This window comes from Triticum urartu, chromosome 2 (assembly GCF_003073215.2).
Source record: "Triticum urartu cultivar G1812 chromosome 2, Tu2.1, whole genome shotgun sequence".
Taxonomy (NCBI): Eukaryota; Viridiplantae; Streptophyta; class Magnoliopsida; order Poales; family Poaceae; genus Triticum; species Triticum urartu.
The window spans coordinates 73,287,410-73,307,454 of record NC_053023.1 but is presented as its reverse complement, the minus strand read 5'-3'; the positions used below and the strand labels follow the sequence as shown (position 1 = coordinate 73,307,454).

At 48.9% G+C, this 20,045-nt stretch overlaps 2 protein-coding genes across 2 annotated transcripts; both read right to left on the bottom strand.

The window, feature by feature from the left end:
• Positions 1-3,577: 3,577 nt before the first annotated feature.
• Positions 3,578-6,422, bottom strand: LOC125535880 (probable leucine-rich repeat receptor-like protein kinase IMK3). Its single transcript, XM_048698946.1, has 2 exons — positions 4,502-6,422; positions 3,578-4,407 (listed from the first exon to the last, which is right to left on the bottom strand). The coding sequence occupies exons 1-2, from the start codon at positions 6,240-6,242 to the stop codon at positions 3,800-3,802; spliced, it is 2,349 nt and encodes a 782-aa protein (XP_048554903.1). The 5' UTR covers positions 6,243-6,422; the 3' UTR covers positions 3,578-3,799.
• A 2,481-nt stretch (positions 6,423-8,903) lies between these two features.
• Positions 8,904-12,178, bottom strand: LOC125535878 (pentatricopeptide repeat-containing protein At5g04780, mitochondrial-like). Its single transcript, XM_048698945.1, has one exon. The coding sequence runs from the start codon at positions 12,017-12,019 to the stop codon at positions 9,824-9,826; it is 2,196 nt and encodes a 731-aa protein (XP_048554902.1). The 5' UTR covers positions 12,020-12,178; the 3' UTR covers positions 8,904-9,823.
• Positions 12,179-20,045: the final 7,867 nt, after the last annotated feature.

Below are 20,045 nucleotides of genomic sequence, written 5' to 3'. Positions count from 1 at the left end.
TGTTTCGAAGAAAAGGAATATCAAACGGAGTCCAAACGGAATGAAACCTTCGGAAACGTGATTTTCTCAACGAACAAGACCCAAGAGACTTGGACCCTACGTCAAGACACAAAAGAGGAGGCCACGAGGTAGGGGGCGCGCCTACCCCCCCTCCCAGGCGCGCCCTCCACCCTCGTGGGCCCCCTGTTGCTCCACCGACGTACTCCTTCCTCTTATATATACATACGTACCCCCAGACGATCAGATACGGAGCCAAAAACCTAATTCCACTGCTGCAACTTTCTGTATCCACGAGACCCATCTTAGGGTATGTTCCGGAGCTCCGCCGGAGGGGGCATCGATCACGGAGGGCTTCTACATCAACACCATAGCCCCTCCGATGAAGTGTGAGTAGTTTACCTCAGACCTACGGGTCCATAGTTATTAGCTAGATGGCTTCTTCTCTCTTTTTGGATCTCAATACAATGTTCTCCCCCTCTCTTGTGGAGAACTACTCGATGTAATCTTCTTTTTGCGGTGTGTTTGTTGTGACCGACGAATTGTGGGTTTATGATCAAGTCTATCTATGAACAATATTTGAATCTTCTTTGAATTCTTTTATGTATGATTGGTTATCTTTGCAAGTCTCTTCGAATTATCAGTTTGGTTTGGCCTACTAGATTGATCTTTCTTGCAATGGGAGAAGTGCTTAGCTTTGGGTTCAATCTTGTGGTGTCTTTTACCAGTGACAGTAGGGGCAGCAAGGCACGTATTGTATTGTTGCCATCGAGGATAACAAGATGGGGTTTTCATAATATTGCATGAGTCTATCCCTCTACTTCATGTCATCTTGCTTAAGGCGTTACTCTGTTTTTAACTTAATACTCTAGATGCATGCTGGATAGCAGTCGATGAGTGGAGTAATAGTAGTAGATGCAGGCAGGAGTCGGTCTACTTGTCTCGGACGTGATGCCTATATACATGATCATACCTAGATATTCTCATAACTATGCTCAATTATGTCAATTGCTTAACAGTAATTTGTTCACCCACCGTAGAATACTTATGCTCTCGAGAGAAGCCACTAGTGAAACCTACGGCCCCCGGGTCTATCTTTATCATATTAATCTCCTACTACTTAGTTATTTCCTTTGCTTTTTTCCTTTGCCTTTATTTTACTTTGCATCTTTATCACAAAAATACCAAAAAAATTATCTTATCATATCTATCCGATCTCACTCTCGTAAGTGGCCGTGTAGGGATTGACAACCCCTATTCGCGTTGGTTGCGAGGATTTATTTGTTTTGTGCAGGTACGAGGGACTCACGCGTAGCCTCCTACTGGATTGATACCTTGGTTCTCAAAAACTGAGGGAAATACTTACGCTACTTTGCTGCATCATCCCTTCCTCTTCGGGGAAAACCAACGCAGTGCTCAAGAGGTAGCACTTTATCTAGTATTTCTGTCAATAAAATCATTTGGTAAATTGCTCGTATTTCCAACATATATTACCTAATATTTCGTGGACAAAATGTATGTTATGTTAAGAATGATAACTATGCCCTCTATGTTGGTGCTCAAGGAAGGTAATGACACAACATAAAAGTAAATGGGTAGGACATTTTTCCAGAGGAAAGCAGGGATTGCCGTGTGCTTTATTTTTGTTAGTGGCAAACTTTTGATGCCTTATTCGAGAGTTGCTTTCAAAATTTGAAGGAACATAAAGACATGTCTATTCTCGTTCTCTATATAGTGGCCACTTGACGCTTTGCACTTTGAATTTATTTGATTCCCTTTCTTTATGCAATAGTTGGATATATTTTATTTGCTTATTTACATCCATTACAAAGAAAATAGAAAACCAATTACTTCCTTCTTTAAGAACTTGAACAACGAAAGATTTTTGGGCGTGGCGATGATAATTAACTTTGAATGACCTTCCTCAGTCATGACTGATAGGTATGGTGGACTCTTATGAAAATCTCGACTCAAGGATTAGGATGCACAAGCAGAATTCATGCTTATTACATGCAAAGGCTAGTAATAGATCGAGAAGCAGCCAACTAGAGAGCATAGCGATCATAATCATGCATTCTGAATATGTAAGCATTAAGCGGCAACATAAACATGATAATACATTCTAAAGTCATAACACATTCATGCTGAATTGATATCTATCAATTATGTGTGAACATGTGCCAAGTTAAGCCACCTGATTGCTTCAGAAGAGAAATATCATGGTAACATACCACATTATGTCACACAATTTAATGCATGTTAACATCCAAGATAACTCATTATATACTCCTAGTTAATTGAACTCAATATGAGGAAGCATGAATCATCAAACTCTCGTTATGAACCAGATGACTATCATACAACACCATAAAGCAATCACGCAGATAAACATATGTACATAAACAAAGCAAAGCATGATCATACCAGCTTTCTCTGCCGCCGCCACTTCATTAAGTATTCGTCATTATTGCCTTTTCACTTGCACAACTTGAATAACATGAATAATCATAATAATATAGTGCAATTGTCGCCCTGGACTGAAGCTGAAAACTGCTATACAAAAAAAAAGGCAAAGAAATATTTTCGTGTTTTCATTGGTTCAAAGGATAAAGCAACAAGAGCTAAGCAGAAACCTTTTTCAAGATTTCCTCTTTTTGAAACACTTGGGTTTCCAATACCTCCAGCTCCAGGACCTGAAGCAGTATGGCTTGGCTAGGGAAGTGATAATAGTAGCAGAGTCTGAGCTTTGCTTTGAGATGAGAGAGGGCTGGGTAGTCTAGCTCGAAATGGTCTGAAAATTAGTGGCCAGAATTTGGAAGAGCGAATTAGAGACAATTCGAAAGTTTTCACACAAGACAAACTTTCTCAAGCAACCAAGTCCAGCCATGGGATGGAAGGCACAACCTTTGACGCTTAAATCACTAATGGACTTTTCACTTCTATTGAATAAAATTGAGTTCAATTCAGACCCCGTATTTTCGTTTTCTCACTGAAGGCGAGGTTCAGGCCCAGTGTTTTTTTCTGACTGAAGGTGAGACTGGGGCGGCATCTCCATGTGGTTTTCTGGCCGAAGGGCAAACTAGAGTGAGTTCATCATTTAAACAGCAAGGGCGAAGTTCAACTGATGAAGTAAGTATTCCATGTATATGTTTGGCCTTGAGATAGTATGGTAGTATGTCTGAATGCACAACAACATCAGTATGATATTTAAACATATATATAACCACTCTGTTTGTAAACTGATCTCTAATATGCCTCTTATAAATTGCTTATATAAGAGGGAAGTTCAGAGATTGGATTGGTAAACAATCTGGGAGAGAATTTTGGCATGCTAGACTTCTTTCTTACTGCAAACGGGATTATTTGTCGTGAGCATTCTTCCTTGGCGGTTGGTATATCTGGAGATTGATTATCCATACCTGTATATGCTGTTACTCTTTATTAATCCAAGTTACTGGAAGCCACTATTTAAGGTTTACTGGAACCGCTTTTAAACATATATCAAAAGTTCAGTTTGAAATTCTGAATGACACGACGAGGGAGGCTGTAAGAAATTCAGAACCAGAATGTGCTCAACAGCTTGTGAAAAATCAATAATGTTTATATGGGTTTGGGATTCCTGACAGAGATTCTAGTGGTGCAAATAATACGTATTTGCCTATACAAACTATAGAAAATGAAAAAGAAGGACAATCCCTTCAACTTATAAATATACTAGTTTTTCAAATCAAATGAATCAAAGAATTATCAAAAAAAAAAAAAACTAAACCTCCAATCTTCTTTCCTCTCTAGTTCACTCCCTCTACTCGTTGCTTGCAGAAGCAACATGGCCTTCCTCGCTTGGCCCGGGCCGGATCTCCTCGAGCTGCCGCAGCACCTCCCGCGCCTCGGGCCGGGCCGACGGCGAGGCCTCGACGCACTGCAGCGCGAGCTTGAGCGTGTCCATGAGCTCGTCCCCCTCCGGGCCGGCGGCCGTGTCCCGCATCAGCTCCAGGTCGAACACCTCGTTGGTCCACTCCTCCTTCACGATGGACCCCACCCACTGCGGCAGGTCCATGCCGTTGGTCGTGTCGGCGGGGGACTTGCCGGTGAGCAGCTCCAGGATGATGACGCCGAGGCTGTACACGTCCGTCTTGCCGCTGGCCTTCTTGAGCTTGGACAGCTCCGGCGCGCGGTACCCCAGCGCGCCCGCCGCGGCGAGCACGCTCGAGTTGGCGGCGGCCGTCATGAGGCGGGACAGGCCGATGTCGGCGATCCTGGGGCTGGAGTCGTCGTCGAGGAGCACGTTGCTGCCGGTGAGGTTGCCGTGGAGGATGTTCATGTCGTCGTGGAGGTAGGCGAGCCCGCGGGCCGTCCCCTTGGCGATCGCCATCCGCGTCGCCCAGTCCACCGGCGTGTTGGGAGCTCGAGCTGAACCAACGCCATGAACCAACCAAATGTCAGAACCACAGAGCTGAAGAACCCAGCTTCAATGGATGAAGAATTTTCAAGGAGGGAATCTCACCGTGCAAGAAGGCGGAGAGGCTGCCCTTGGGAATGTAATCGAAGACGAGCAGCTTCTCCCCCTTGGGGCCGAGGTAGTAGGCTCTGAGCGAGAGCAGGTTGGGGTGCCGGACCTTGCCCAGCGCCGCCGCCTCGGCCTCGAACTCCTTCTGCCCCTTGGTGATCTTCTCCCGCAGCCGCTTCACGGCCACCAGGCTGCCGTCCTCCAGCGTCGCCTTGTACACCGTGCCGTACGTGCTCTTCCCCATGATCTCCGCGGTGGCGCACAGCAGGTCGTCGGCCGTGAACGCCAGCGGCCCGTCGAAGTGCACCAGCTTGCCGCCCACGTCGCCGCCGGACTCCGCCTCGGACGCCCCCGGCTTCTCGCCTCGCCCGGCAGCTGCAGCAGCGGCGCCGGCAACGTCCTTGCTTGACGACTGCTTCCCGCTCCGTGCTCCAGTGCCAGTGCTGGACTTCTTCTTCCTTGTCAGTAAGCAGAGCAGGAGGCAGCAGAGCGACAGCAAGATGAGGACGCCGATCACGATCCCGGCGATGATCAGTGCGAGCTCCTTGGTGCTGAACCTGCGGAGGCCGTGGCGCCCGGTTGTCCCCTGCGAGGTTGATGCCGGCGCCGGAGACGGAGACACGGGACAGGGCGGCGAGGAAGCAGAGTAGCCGCAGAGCAGTATGTTACCGGCGAAGGAGGTGGGCCCAAACTTGTGGGCGAGCGACGCCGGCACCGCGCCGGAGAGGTTGTTGTAGGAGACGTTGAAGGAGTGGAGCGTCGCGGTGAGGTTTGCGAGGCTCTCAGGGATCTCTCCGGCGAGTGCGTTGCCTGAGAGGTCAAGCGTCTTGAGGTCGTGAAGCGAGCCCAGCCGGGCGGGGATGGAGCCGTTGAGGTTGTTGCCGGCCAGGTCCAGCTCCTGCAGGTTGCTGAGCCCGGCGAGCGACTCCGGCACCGGCCCGTCGAGCGAGTTGTGCGCGAGGCTGAGGAAGACCAGCTGGTAGCTCCCGGTGACGGCTTCCTTCCGCGAGGACGAGGACGGCGCCTTGGATCCGCCCCCGAAAGAGTCGGGGATGCGGCCGGAGAGCTTGTTGTACGAGAGGTCGAGGAAGAGGAGCGACGAGGAGCCGACGACCTCGGCGGGGACCTCGCCGGAGATGGCGTTGCGGCTGAGGTTGAGGCGGATGAGCTTGGTGGAGTTGGCAATCGAGGCCGGGAGGACGCCGGTGAGGAGATTGCTGCTGGCGTCGAACGACTGCAGCGCGAGGCAGCGGCCGATCTCGGGCGGGACGGCGCCGGAGAAGCGGTTGTTGAAGAGGTAGAGGCCGCGGAGGTCGGGGAGGAAGCCGAGCGAGCTGGGGACGGCCCCGGCGATGGCGTTGTCGTGGAGGCTGAGGCGGCGGAGCCGGGTGAGCTGGCCGAGCCCGCGCGCGGAGAGGGTGCCCGCCAGGCCGCGCCAGGGGAGCGTGATGGCGACGACGTTGCCGTTGACGCACTTGATGCCCGTCCAGGCGCCCGAGCAGGCACCGCCGAGGCCGGTGGCGTTCCAGGAGCGGAGGAAGCCGCGGGGGTCGGCGAGGTCCCCCTTGATGGCCTGCAGGCCCTGCCGGTCCGCCTCGCTGATCACGACGCCGTCCCCTGCCGGATGATGCCCGTGGGCGGCGGCCGCCGGCGGAGGGAAGAGGAGCGGGGCGCAGCAGCAGCAGTGCAGGACGAGCAGCAGGGCGGCCGCGCGGTTACCGCCTGGCCGCAGCGGCATGGTGCCGGGAGCTCTGTGCACGGATGGAAGCAGGGGCAGGGTGGCGGTGGAGTCCGGGAGAGGCGCTGCGGTGGCGAGGGGAGGGGAGGGGCGGGCTCGTAGGTAGGTAGGTAAGGTGGGGGAGGAGTGTGGTGCGGTGGTGGTGTCATAAATGTGGCGCGCCCGCGAGCGATTCCTGGCGCTGCAGAGATGGGCGCGGGGAAGAAGACGAGGGCGCGCACGAGGCCGCCAACGGCTAGTCGAGGCCGCCAATGGGTGGATTCTCATTCCCTCCCAACGGCTAGTTTCGGATTAACTCATTCGTTCAGGATGCAAAGTGCACAACATGATTGTCTGCGGTCCACCCCAGCTTCTTCCAGAATCGTCATTCTATATATTTTTTATAATCCTATCTAGTTAAAATCTAATTAGGTAGGATTGTAAAAAACATATGAAGTGGTGATTCTGGAAGAGGCTAGGAAGGGGGGCGATTCTGGTAGAATCGCCCAAAATAACTGGCCCTAAGGGTGTTTATTAGGGCTCTCTTATGTTGGGTTAAAGTTTAACCTAAAAATTTAACTAACAAAATGTAAACCACGTGTCACAAAAATTACATTGTTGGAAAGCTCTTTCAAATATAGATCCAAGAATATAATTTTTTATAGCATATAATTTATATTTTATAGTAGTCTATAGATGGTTAAAATATAGCTTAAAATACCAAGGGGTCAAATAAACAGCGGACCGAGGTCGTAGCAGTAGAGCACGTACAATCGGACTGAACTAATCTGACCTCCTATACGTCGACGCGTCCATGGGCAGCGCCATGTCAGGGACTTGCAAATTTACTCGTGCACCATCTAAAGGTAGCCGCATATGTCCGGGTTACATTTCAAATTAAATTCAATGATATTGAACAAATTTGATTCAAACTCAAACAATCCAAAATATTTATTTTACATAATAAAACCAGATATTTTTTCATTTAAAACAAAGCAAATTCATTATATTTAGACATTTTTTTAACTAGAACACACTCTAAACCTAGACTAAAATGACCGCTGGCGCCCGTTCCCTATCTGCCGTCGGCCATGAGACCCGAAAAATGAACATTTATTGAATTTTGTGAACATAGTTTGAATTCATGAACATTCTTTCAAATTCACAAACACTTTTTTATTTCCCAAACAATTTTATGAAATCACAAACAGTTTCGAACACATGAACAATTTTATACAAATTAGCGAACATTTTTTTAATTCGTGAACAGTTTTGAGTTTGTTAACAATTTTTAGAAATTCACAAATAACTTTCGAAATTGTGACCATTGTTTTGAAACTCGTGAACATTTTTTGAATCAGTGATCATTTCTAAGATGCATGGTTTTTTTTGAATTAATGACTTTTTTGAATCAGCAATCATTTTTTTAATTTGAAAGCATTTTTTTCACAATCATGAACAACATTTGATTTCCTGAACATTTTCTTTTTTCAAACCGAGAACAATTTTTGAACATGCCAACATTTTTTCAGTCCATGAAAATTCTTTCATAATTCATATTTTTTCTACAAATTTTGATTTTTATAAAATTTCGTATTATTTTAAAATAATAATAATAAGGCTTGAAAATGAGACAAAAGAAACAAGGGACGTCCCGCCCCGCACATGGGCCGGCCCAAAAGGGTGCGCGGTGGGTAGGCGGGGTGCGCATTGGCTCGTTCGCCACTTAGTGGCGAGGCCAGGAATTTGGTGTTGGGTATTCATTGTAGAATTTTTTTTTGCAATGCAATGTAAATGTGTACTAAATCACTAAGCTCCCTGGGGTAGAAAGCCCCAGGAGCGATTCAGCTAAATCTGCTCTTTCACACCTCAATTTTTTTTTTTGCACTGTGAAACTTCCTTTGGAGAGGATCGAACCGATTTGAGAAATCGTACTCTTCTCAATAATCTTGTACAAAAATTCATATGTAGGATAACTGCCTATGTAATCTATTTGCTGCTCGTGTGAGGCAGTTAGGATACTCCTAAGCGTCTATGGTAATTGTTGTTTGCAGGTTCAGGAGCATACTTTTCTAAGTCAATTTACTGTTGCTGCTATACAGTCACAGCCAACGAGGGGACGAGCGCGAGGCCGCGAGCAGAGTAACCGGGAGAATGAGACTTGCGGATGGCTGGACGCCTGGAGGTGCTGCCGTGCCGGTGGCTGGTGCGGTTGTCGCTGCAGCGCCGACGCCGGCAACGGCAGCTAGGTCGATCCAGCTGGTGAACGAGTTGAGGGCTGCGTGCCGTGGGTTTGACTTCGCGTGGCCTGTTGCCTGGGCTGGAGCCTGGAGAATGGATATGTATATCTGATTTTTTATTGGGCCAAATCATGGGTATTCCATGGAATGCCCAAGAATACCCCTGGCTCCGCCATTGTCATGCCAGTGGGAACCGCGCTAAATAGGAGGCATAGTGGAGAGGATAGTTACTCCCTTTATCCATATCTCAGAGTAACAACATATGACATGTAAGATACACAAAGCATACCGTCAAATTCGTATATGAAAGGAGTTTTCAATGTTATAATTTTCAGATTATACATCTCATATACTATCCTTCTTATCAATAGTCAAAGGCATCCTCGGAAAACACATTAGGCCTTATATATATGGACGGAGTAGGAATATTACGTAAAGAGCACATCCAAAAAAAACGTTAAGAGCACAGCTTTTACGTAGGTGTAGCATTTTTTGCTTTTTTTAACTGCAAAAATTTGCCAAAGTCTGCTGGAGCTACTTGTGTCCCTCCACTATTTGCATGGGCCGTTTAGTCATGCATCTCCGATCTTAAAGGTCACTTCATTGTTCCATCGCAATGGACACCAAGATCCTCAAAAAAAAAAAACATTCTTCCCCGGGAGTGATATAATCTTTACAGGAGTTCCAGATTATAAAAAATTTAGAACAAGAAAGGGCTGACACTGTTTTTGTACCCTTGGCGGATAGGACGTGTCCTACCAATCGCATTCAACTTCGCCCGCTCTTCCGTGCACAGTCGCCGCTGCCTTCCCAGGGCTGCCCTTCGCCGATCGCCATGGTTCCAATTGCACTGTCCCGGCCTCTGCACGTCGGATTTGGCCTTCACCACCACTTCGCACTCCTTCGACCCCATCGCGCCCTTCTGTCCCTTCTCTGGTTGACATGAAGCTCACCGCACCTTCCTCAACCTTCGCTCTCCTACCTTCAACCAACCGCATGTCCACCTCCCACTGCTCCTGCCATGAAGAAGCCACGCGACCAGGAAGGACGACACAAAGTAGTCGGAGCAGTGCCAATGCTGCCATCGCCGTAGCTGGTCAGCGAGGACCCCCGTTGTCACCCATCAGATCATGATGCCCTCCGCGTAACATAACGACCGCCCGCTCACCATGGGCACCATTACAAAGAAGGGGCGGAGTTCAAAGGTGGCGACCAGGATGACGAGGTGCGCTGTTGAAAGGTGCTGGCGGCAACAACCGAGTGTGCAGAGGAGCAAATGTGCGGGTGCGGGAAGAGGAGAAGGAGGAAAAACTTCGACCCACGTGTGAAAAATTTGCCACCAAAATTGTTGAGGTAAATCTTTCACCAGAAATCCTCACAAGAACACCTTGCATCCTTGAAATGATGAAACCGGTACAAATCTCGCACAACGATCTCCCTATCTGTGGCTCGGCTTACATACTTGATTGCTTCATGGCAGTCCACACAAATACGCAGGTTCTTGAAGATTCGAAGCGGAGTCCCATTGGGAGTGCTGATGATCCCAAACGCCATGGCAAGCTTCTCACTGTGGAACCTCAGAACTGTCTCCCTTTGTTCCTCCTCCACATCATGAGCAACAAGATCAATTCTACTGGTGTACCCCAGTTCCTTTATTCTCTCCATCAACTTTGCCAAGCAGGTATAAATTTCAGATGATCTCGGGTGCGCCGTGTCCCCCGCGACAAAAGTATGCACAATGTTCTTCAGATGGATCCAAGATTGTCCGGGTTGCTTTCGAACCCCCCTTTCCCGCATCAAACTTCTGAGCTTCGAAGTGTCACGCCATTTGCTGTGAGTGGCATACATGTTTGACAGCATAACATATGATCCAGCATCACATTGCTCCAGCTGAATCAAACTTTCAGAAGCAAGTTTTGCGTGCTCCATGTCCTTGTGAACCCGACAAGCTGACAGTAATGTCTTCCAAACAATAGATTCATGCTTAATCTTGTTTTCGTTGATGAAATTATTTGCTTTGTCTAGCAGTCCAGCTCGACCATAAAGATCAACCATGCAATTGTAATGTTCGATGCTTGGAACAATTCCATACTCTTCTTGCATTAGCTTGAAGAAGTGCTCTCCTTCACTGACCAATCTGCCGTGGCTACAGGCAGATAGAACACCGACAAGGGTGACCTCATTTGGCTTGATCTTTTCTGCAATCATTCTGTTGAAGAGTTCTATGGCCATCCTACCTTTCCCATGGGACGCATAGGAGCACAGCATTGAAGTCCAGAGAGCAACGTTCTTCGTGGGAGCTATGTCAAACATCCTGCAAGCGTCGTCAAGGTTGCCACACTTAGCATACATGTCGACGATGGTAGATGCCAATGGTGCATCAAAACTGTGCCCTAGCTTCTCGACGCACCCGTGCACTTGCCTGCCTTGCTCAACCATCCCTGCATTTGCACACGCTGCAACCGCACTGGTGAGGGTGAACTGATCTGCAGCAACCCCTTGACGCAGCATCAACCGGAAGAACCCGAAAGCTTCTTCCTCCCTGCCATTCTGGACGTATCCAGCGACCATTGTGCTCCATGCAAATTTCACGTCACCGGTAAGATGCGACCATCTATCAAAGATCAACGCAGCAGCGTTCATTGAGCCGCACTTGCAGTACATGTCCATGAGAGAGCTCTGAACAAATGCGTCAGTCTCCAGTGCAGCTGTCAGCACACGGCCATGGAGCTGCCGGCCGAGGTCTAGCAAAGAAAGCATGCCAGCCAAGGCAAGTGCCGTGGAGTATGTGTAGTGATTAAACTCCACTCCAGCTCGTGCCATATGATACAGGCGGTCCAGCGCCTTGGCAGCGCACCCATTCCGCATCAAGCCGCTGATGACTGTGTTCCAGCTCGAAGTGTCTCGCACCGGCGACTCATCAAACAGCTGCATCGCCCCACGAACGTCGCCGCTCTGCAGACACGCGCTGATCACGATGTTCCAGGAGACGGCGTCGACCTCGGCCATTGCTCTGAATGCCCGCTTAGCCCGCTCGCAGTCCCCGCACTTGGCGTACATATCGATAACGGCATTGCACAGCACCCGGTCCAGATGCACCCCGTTCCTCAGCAGCCACCCATGGATGCGCTTGCCTGACGCCACGTCGCCGAGCCCCGAGCAGCACCTGAGGACGGCCGCAAGAACAAACGCGTTCGGCGCGGCTCTGCCGTCGGCGAGCATCTCCGCGAACGCGCCCATGCCGTCCGCGTGCCGTCCGGCGCGCGCGCAGCCCGCGATGACCGCCGTCCACGCGGCCGCGCTCCTCTTGGGCGTTTCGTCGAGCACCCTGCGCGCATCGCGGGAGTGGCGGCCTCTCGCGCAGGGGCTAGGAACGGGGACGCGCTCGCGGGGAGTCCGGGCCAGTCCTGGCTCGGGCGCTCTCGCGCGAAGGGACTGAGGTCGCTGGAGGAGCGGCGCGGAGGAGGGAGTCGGCGACGATAGCGGCGCGGAGGAGGGAGGCGGGAGAGTCGACGGCGATAGCAGCGTGGCCGCAGCTCTCCTAGCCGCGTGCCGCATGAATCGGATGGCCGCTGGTGTAGTGGCCTCGGAGGCGAGGCCGCGAGGCAACGGATGGCGCGCGCGCGTGGAGGCGCAGGCGGAGGCGGAGGCGAGCGCCGGGTTGGAGGGAGGAGAGAGGGCCGCTGGCGGAAGACGGGTGTTACTTAATATTCAGTGCATACAAATCAAACAAAGTACACTCACATGGATCATCATTTACGTAAACACAAGTGCATATTTACCATTAACCAACCGCTTACAAGAAACAACTCTAGTCATTTCGTTCAATAAGAGCCAAAGGCTACTCTCTCCGTTTCCGAATTACTTGTTGCGGGTATGGATGTATCTAGATATATTTTAGTTCTAGATACATCCATTTCTGCGACGAGTAATTTGAAACGGAGGAGGTACATATCAATGCTTTCCCATGGTAGTACTGTACAAGAAAGATGCATAACATTCAGCTACGATACTGAGTTCCTCGCTTTTCGAAGCCACTACAAATTGATCCTCGATCTAGTAAGGCACACATAAATCAAAACTACAAGCTAGGCATGCAAATGTTACGTCCTAGAAATATGTGTGTGCTGTAATCTGACAATAATGTTAGATCGATGTGCAAATAAATTCTGGATATGCATGCGTTGCCTCAAGTCCGAAATTTCTTTCATCTTTTGGTCAAACGAACATACTAGTATATCACTTTGTATTAAATATGGAGTAGCATATACTATGTGGATCAAGCAATCGTTGGTTCTTGTATGCTCTAATTATAAGATCATGCTAGTTCCCTCTAAGACTGACTTAGGCTGAATATATGAGCTTCATCTGTACGGGAAACTATTACATATATGTGTGTGGCAATTGATTTACCTATAGCTGGTTAATGACAATGCATATGGGACTAACACTATATGTTAAGGTAAGAAGTTGCTCCTCTATGATGTATCGGTATGCATCCTTAGTTACATCTTTGTGTGATACATGTCTATGTAGTTATCACAAAAAGATAAGGCTGGCTATTCATGATTTTGGTACGGATATCTGATAACAATGTTTGATCAATGTGTAATGAAGTCCTCGAAATATGCATGTGTTGTAATCTGACAACAATGTCAGATCGATGTGTAAATATGTTATGGATATATGCATGTGCTTGTTGAAGTTTGAATTTCTCTCACTTTTCCATCAAATGGAAGTACTAGTCTCTACTCCTAATGTCTCAGTCCGTACGTGGTTCGTTCGTTGGTTCGCTCGCTCGCTACTTCCTTTCGATCTCCCCCCATCCCGCCTCCCACCGATTTTTTCCATCCCTATGAAAACCGGTGGAGAAAACCCCCAAAAAAATTAGGTGGTCAAACAAGTAACCAACGCACAATCAGGTCCAAGCAAACCCTAACTCCAGCCCCTTCTCACGCATCCCACAGCCCACCCCTTTGCCACTGCTCCTCGGCTTCGGCCCTCCATGCGCCGCGCCGCCGCCCCACCCACCCTGCATGCCCCTCCTCACCACCACGCGGAATTGCACGCCGACCTCCATGCTCATCTAGATGGTCTTGAGACGGGCGTGCATCCTAGACTTGCCAATCTCAATGTGGGATTGCACACCATCCTCTCCCACCGTGAGCAAGCGTGGCTGCACGATGTGGGCATCGGATTGGACGGCCTTGACGCTAATCAGATTCTCCTCCAATTGGGATTGCATGCGCAGCTGCACCTACGACACACCCTTACGCGCGGCTGCAAGTACGCCGCCGGCGCAGGTACATGTTTTTCTTGATCCCGCACACAAGAATACGATATGGAGAAGGCTACTAGATCTGTTCCGTTCATTGCTAGCTAGCTTTTGATCGGGTGGAAACGAATATAGAACAGCCTCGGCTAATCAATTTCCATTGGTTCTTTTGTCTAATAGGAAAACGTACCAGTTGTGCCATATGGGATGACGGAACGCCGGCCTGCACGCAAGCGTTGGACAGGCGCACCCAGAGTAGCGAGTGTTGCACGTTGGCCTCTGAAGATTCGCGGTGCACTACAGGCAGCATTGCAAATTCCGCGTGCATTGCAAATTCAGAGTATGTCCTTTGTTTTCTCACTTTCATGGAGATAAAGTCCTTTGTGTTGTCCATGTATAAATTGCTAGCTGCATGTATAGGATACATATCTACAATATGATGCAAAAAGAATTACCTGGAGTTACGACACATGTGTAAGAATGTGAACGTTGTAAATATGTTATAATCTATTTGTAGTACCTGATTTCTTCTCGGTGATTTATGAATAATGTTCACCACTACAGACTAGAACATAATTATAATTTTTGTGTAGCTAATAAAGTGGTTTTATAGATGCACTACAAAACATGATGATTATTGTGGAAAGAAACATACGCCGCCATGATTTCTGTATGCTCTTATAATTCCACCAGCAATACCAATTACAGTTATACACAACTTAATCATTCAAGCATTGCTATGTCTTCTGCAAGGTCCTAATCATCCTATTTTTTCATAAAATTAACCACTGCATTCTTTGTCTATTTTCCTGAACCTACTGTTCTTTTAATAATCTATGCTGTAGCGCTAATCCTATATAACTTAAGAAGTTCATCCCCACTACTTGATTTACCTCAACATGCAGCATAGCCACATCATCAACCAATCACATCCAGCCACGTCACACCATGCAATCCACTCAAGCCCACCTCCTCAACTCTGAGCCAGAAAAAAATCCCCGAAAGAAAACACGAAATCTTTAGGATTCCCCACTGCCGATGCCCGAAGAAACTCCCTCCTGCTCCTCTTCCCGCCGCCGGCCTCCCTCGCCGGTGGTAGGAGCCACTTCGTCATCCTGTTCCTCAGCTCCGGATCCTCCTCGCGGCGGCTATCCGGTTACTCCTCGCGGCGGCGGTGGCATCAGACGCGGCGGCCATCCCTATCGCGCGCCCCGATTCCTGCGGGATCCAGCAGGATGAATCCGTGATGCCATCCCCCTCGCTGCCCCAGTACGTGCGAACAACATTGGGAAGGATCAGCTCACCGGTCTACCACCGCCCCTTCCCCTCGCCTCCTCGCTGCCGCCATGGCCTGAAGCAGGCATCCCTGAGCAGCGCCTATGCGCACGCCGTGGCTGCCCTCTGGTCCCTCCGTCGCGCGGCCAGCCGCATAAAGGGTGACAACCAATGCTCATAGAAGTGCTTAATCAAACAAGGGGGCCATTGAACTTTCAATCATTGTTTGTCTTCCTCCAGCCGCGACCTTCTACTGTCGCAATGGTGGCCTTTCTCCGCAAGCTGACCTTTTGCAACTGGGGAGGAAGCTGTCATGGTTATTCGGTGCTTCATTTTATTGGTTATGGGCGTGCAGACAAGGACGTACAATTTCAAACTACATCGATGACTTCTCCAAGTTGAAGGTCATGTGCTCTGTTCTTCAGTATTTGTTTGTTTTTTCTAAGAAAAATATCACAGCAACTGTACGCCACTTCTTCCGCCTTATGCAACCCAGCCGCTCCAACCGTCTCATACTGTATTATCTTCCCCGTTGTTGTGTACAACCACCCAACGATCTGATTTTCTCCAAACAAAAGAAAACATATGCTGCATGTACCTCAAATAATTGGCATTTGACGCTCCATCTCCTAATCTCTTCCACTTCCTGTCCCCCACGTTCTCCATATAAGAAACTGATGGATCTCCTTTTGAAGTTTGTGCTTTGCCTCACCTTATTGCCTTCCCATCGTCCTCCAGCACGGGTGGGTTCAGCCGCATCACTCATACTGCACCGATGGTGATGCTCTCTCCTTCTGATGTTTCTTTATGCAGAATTTTTAATCTATGCCAGCAAGGTCTATGTAAATGGAAGGAGATTGCAGTTTGAAAATAAATCTAGGTAATCTTTGTACTCCACTGTTTACTCAATATCTTTTTTGAAACTTTGCTAATGTCAATGATAACAAGTTCATTAGATGTTTTTTAAGCAGACTTTTGAATCTATATCGACATGGTCCGATGAAAATGGAAGCATATTGTAGTTTGAAAATAAATCTCGATAATCTTTATGCTCTATTGTTTGCTCAATATGTTTTTTAACCTTGCCACATTCAGTCATAACACGTTCATTAGTTCATAATTTGCAATTTTGGAACAAAATGAGTCAATAATTTTATGGTCCCTGGTTATCTTATGGACTATCAGTTACTCCCTGCAGTCCTCTATCTTTTACCTTGATGCTTCTCTTAAATCCATAATCCCTGACCCATTTTACTTTGTCGAGTCGTATGGTAATTTTGATTATTGATGGAATTTCGGGTTGATCTTCAACCAATATCAATCGGAGGTTTAGATTGAACGAACAATAATACCACAGTTCATGATCTCTAAAATAGTTGATTTTGTTGAGAGAAGCTTTGATCTTTACTTATTACTTTTCTAACCTTCGTTTGTGCTGATTCTTTTCTATTGTCTCTGCAAGTTGTTTGATGAAAACCAAAGCAAGCCAGTGATCTTGCTTCAGCCCTATTCGTGCTAATCTATGGTAATGTTCTTCTTGCATTCATGTTCTACGGTCTTCTCTCTTTTGTATCACCTAGACACCCACCCTATAGCTCCTTCGCTTTAACACATATAGGTGAAGCTCAAACTGATTCAAACAAAGGTTGAAGCCTGCATGCAGACTTGCCAAACATGGCGTCTTTTTTTGTACGTACAGTCTGCCAAGACAGTACTTTTGTTGTTCCAGTTGTTTGATGTAGATATACTTATAGCCTAAGATCTGGAGTGAAATCCCACCATGCAACAAATTGTGTGTATTAAATTGATTTGTATGTATGGAATTTTGTTATCATAATCAGTTTATTTAAATTCAGATCATTGCAAGAGAAGTATTTTTTTCTCTTGGGTATGTATCTATCTTTGTAAAATATATCAAGTTTAGTTAATTTGATTTCATTGTTTATATATGTATTTAAAGTTAGCCAGATTGTCTGCATGTTGTATAAGTGCAATTGCATGGCCAAGCAGTTTTGATCCATGATGTTATTATCTATGACTGTGAGGCATACATTTGATTATTGTTGGAACCTCCAGTTTGAGTGAGACAATTTCTGTTTGGCCCCCCACTTTTAGGCTGGTAAAAGTTTGAAGAATGAATCCCTTACTACAATTGTTTAGTTTGTTTGAATAGCTTATTGTAATTTGCAAGGCTCAAACAACATAGAACTATGATTCAAGTCTGATAGTTGCTTATACATTGCACAAATATGGTTTGTGTGAGTTCACAAATACCACACTGAAGTGGTAGAATTCATTTCCTTCTGATAATATGTCCTCTGATAATACACCTATGAATCTTTAGGATTTGGCACAATAATATCCCGCAGCAACGCGCGGGGTATTATCTAGTTTATTACATAGGTAAGGTCAGCAAGAGTTGTGGGCTTTGTATATGCTAAATTATATGTTATGTTTTTTTCTATGAATGCAAAACTCTCTCCGGTGTAATAAATATGCCCATGTTATTTTGCGCTAAACAAATTATGTAAACCTAGACTTTGTTTGTACGGGTAAGCTTATAACTTTTTTATGTGCTAATGTCAATATTTTCTTTCATCATGTATGGTGATATGCCAAGCAAACATATTAGAATATTTGGCTTAATGGTTGTTTATTATTTTTGACATTAGAAAGAATTATGCAGTGTAATTATCGTGGGAAAGGCCCGCATGCAATTCCGCTTGGAGGCCGGCAATGTTGGGCAATAAGCCACGGCGAGCCGGGGACGCGGTGTGCATGTGCGTGCATGCGGTGGTCGCGTCGGGTTCGGCCGTGACAGGGCTCGGCGCGTGCGTGCGTGACCGAGCGTAGGGGTGTGTGTGTGTGTGCGTGAGCTAGCGTGTGTGTGCACGGGGCCACGCGGGTTAGTTACCGATGGTCCAGGGGAGGCGACCGCATCGGGCGCGTGAGGAGGCCGCGGCGATCATGTGCGTGCACGATGCGCGGGCGCGAGCCGGAGCGCGTGGGGCATGGCGAGTAGGGAGGGGGAGCGAGTGCGTGTGGGCGAGGCCTGGCATGTCAGTGCTCGCGGGTATAAATCCCCCTCACCTATGTGTAGCTTGTTGACACATCGAGTTCGTGCTCGAGGGAAAGAAAAGGGCGTTCGTGCGCCGGAAAAATTCATGTGTCCACTGCCTCGTCTAATCTTCTTCTTCCTCCTCCTGTCGTCTGAGCGCAGAGAGCGAGGGAGGTGGAGAGAGAGAGAGAGCTAGGATTTAGCAGGAGCGGCAACGACAATTGGCATCAGAGCTTCAGGTTCGGGAGCTCGCCGGCGGCAATGGCGATCGTGCCACACGGCGGTGGCACGGGATGATCGGTGTCGATGGCGATGCCAATGCTCACGCCGGACAACTACACGGCGTGGGCGATCAAAGCGCAGGCGATCCTTGACGCCCACACTCTATGGGAGGTGGTGTCTCCGGCCGACGCGGCGGTGAACGGGAAGAAGTGCAAGACGGCGCGCCCGATGATCCTCGGCAGGCTACCGGAGGATGTGCTGCTGCAGGTGGCGGCGAAGCTCACCGCCAGGGTGATATGTGACTCCTTGAAGGTGAGGTTCGTCGGCGCCGATCAGGTGCGCGCGACGAGGCGGGTGATGTTGCACGGGGAGGTTGATCGCCTGAAGATGGCGGACGGCGAGGCACTAGATGCGTACGCTGGGAGGCTGGCGGGCTTGACGACGCTGTTCGCGAATCTTGGGGAGACCCTGTGCGATGCGGAGCTTGTGAAGAAGCTCCTGGACACGGTGCCCGATCGGCTGTTCCCCGTCGTCGCCGGCATTGAGCAATTCTGCAACCTCGACGAGAAGACATTAGAAAAGGCGCTCGGGCGGCTGCGCGCATTTGATGAGCGGGTTCGGCGCCAGGGACAAGACGGCGGTGAGCGTGGCAGCGATCAGCTGCTGCTGACCATGGGGCAGTGGCGAGTGCGGGAGCGGCAGCAGGGAGTAGCTCGCGACGACGACGACGGGCGGAGCACGACGTCGGGCAACGGCGGGAACCGACGCGGGTGCTGCTACAAGTACGGCGAACGCGTCCACTTCAAGCGCGACTGCCCGCAGGTGTGGAGGGAGCCGGTGGCAGAGCGCACGATGATGGCGGAGTCAGCATCGAAGACGGCGGCCTCCTCTAGGTCGTGGCTTTGGGGGAGAAGTGTTGGACAATAAGCCACGGCGAGCTCAGGACGCGGCATGCGTGTGCGTGCGCGCGATGGTCGCGTCGGGTTCGGCCATGACAGGCCTTGGGCGCGTGCGTGCGTGACCGAGCGTAGGTGTGTGTGTGCGCGCGCGTGATCTAGCGTGTGTGTGCACGGGGCCACGTGGGTTAGTCAGCGAGGGTCCAGGGGAGGCGACCGCATCGGGCGCGCGAGGAGGCCGCGGCGATCGTGTGCGTGCACGATGCGCGGGCACGAGCCGGAGCGCGCGGGGCATGGCGAGTGGGGGAGCGAGTGCGTGTGGTGAGGCTTGGCATGTTAGTGCTCGCGGGTATAAATCCCCCTCACCTATGTGGAGCTCGTTGACACGTTGAGTTCGTGCTCGAGGGAAAGAAAAGGGCGTTCGTGCGCCGGAAAAGCTCATGTGTCCACTGCCTCATCTGATCTTCTTCTTCCTCCTCCTGTCGTCTGAGCGCAGGGAGCGAGCGAGGTGTAGCGAGAGAGAGGTAGAGCTAGGGTTTAGTAGGAGCGGCAACGACAGGCAAGTCCAAGCTGCACACCCGTCTCTTGCCCCTCCTCGTCTATAATTCTAAATATACGTGTGTTTAATAACACACATGTTCTCAGACAGTATCGTATTATGCGTAGATTTTAAAGTATCCTTCCAGATTTTGACTCATGAACCAGCAAAGAAAAGTTCAAGTTATGTACAACTCAAAGAAGAGGCCAGTTTGTTCCAAGCAGATAAAGCTGCATATCTACCCTTTCAAGATCTGGGTAAAAAGGTGTATGTTTAAAGTAGATAGGATACTGAGCAGAGGATGGCCCCGTGATGAAGTC

Excerpts from the sequence above, each read along its gene's own strand:
- LOC125535880 (XM_048698946.1), bottom strand. The coding sequence starts at position 6,242 with ATGCCGCTGCGGCCAGGCGGTAACCGCGCGGCCGCCCTGCTGCTCGTC. Across the intron at positions 4,408-4,501 it reads CCTCTCCGCCTTCTTGCACG|CTCGAGCTCCCAACACGCCG; the intron begins GTGAGATTCCCT and ends GCGTTGGTTCAG.
- LOC125535878 (XM_048698945.1), bottom strand. The coding sequence starts at position 12,019 with ATGCGGCACGCGGCTAGGAGAGCTGCGGCCACGCTGCTATCGCCGTCG.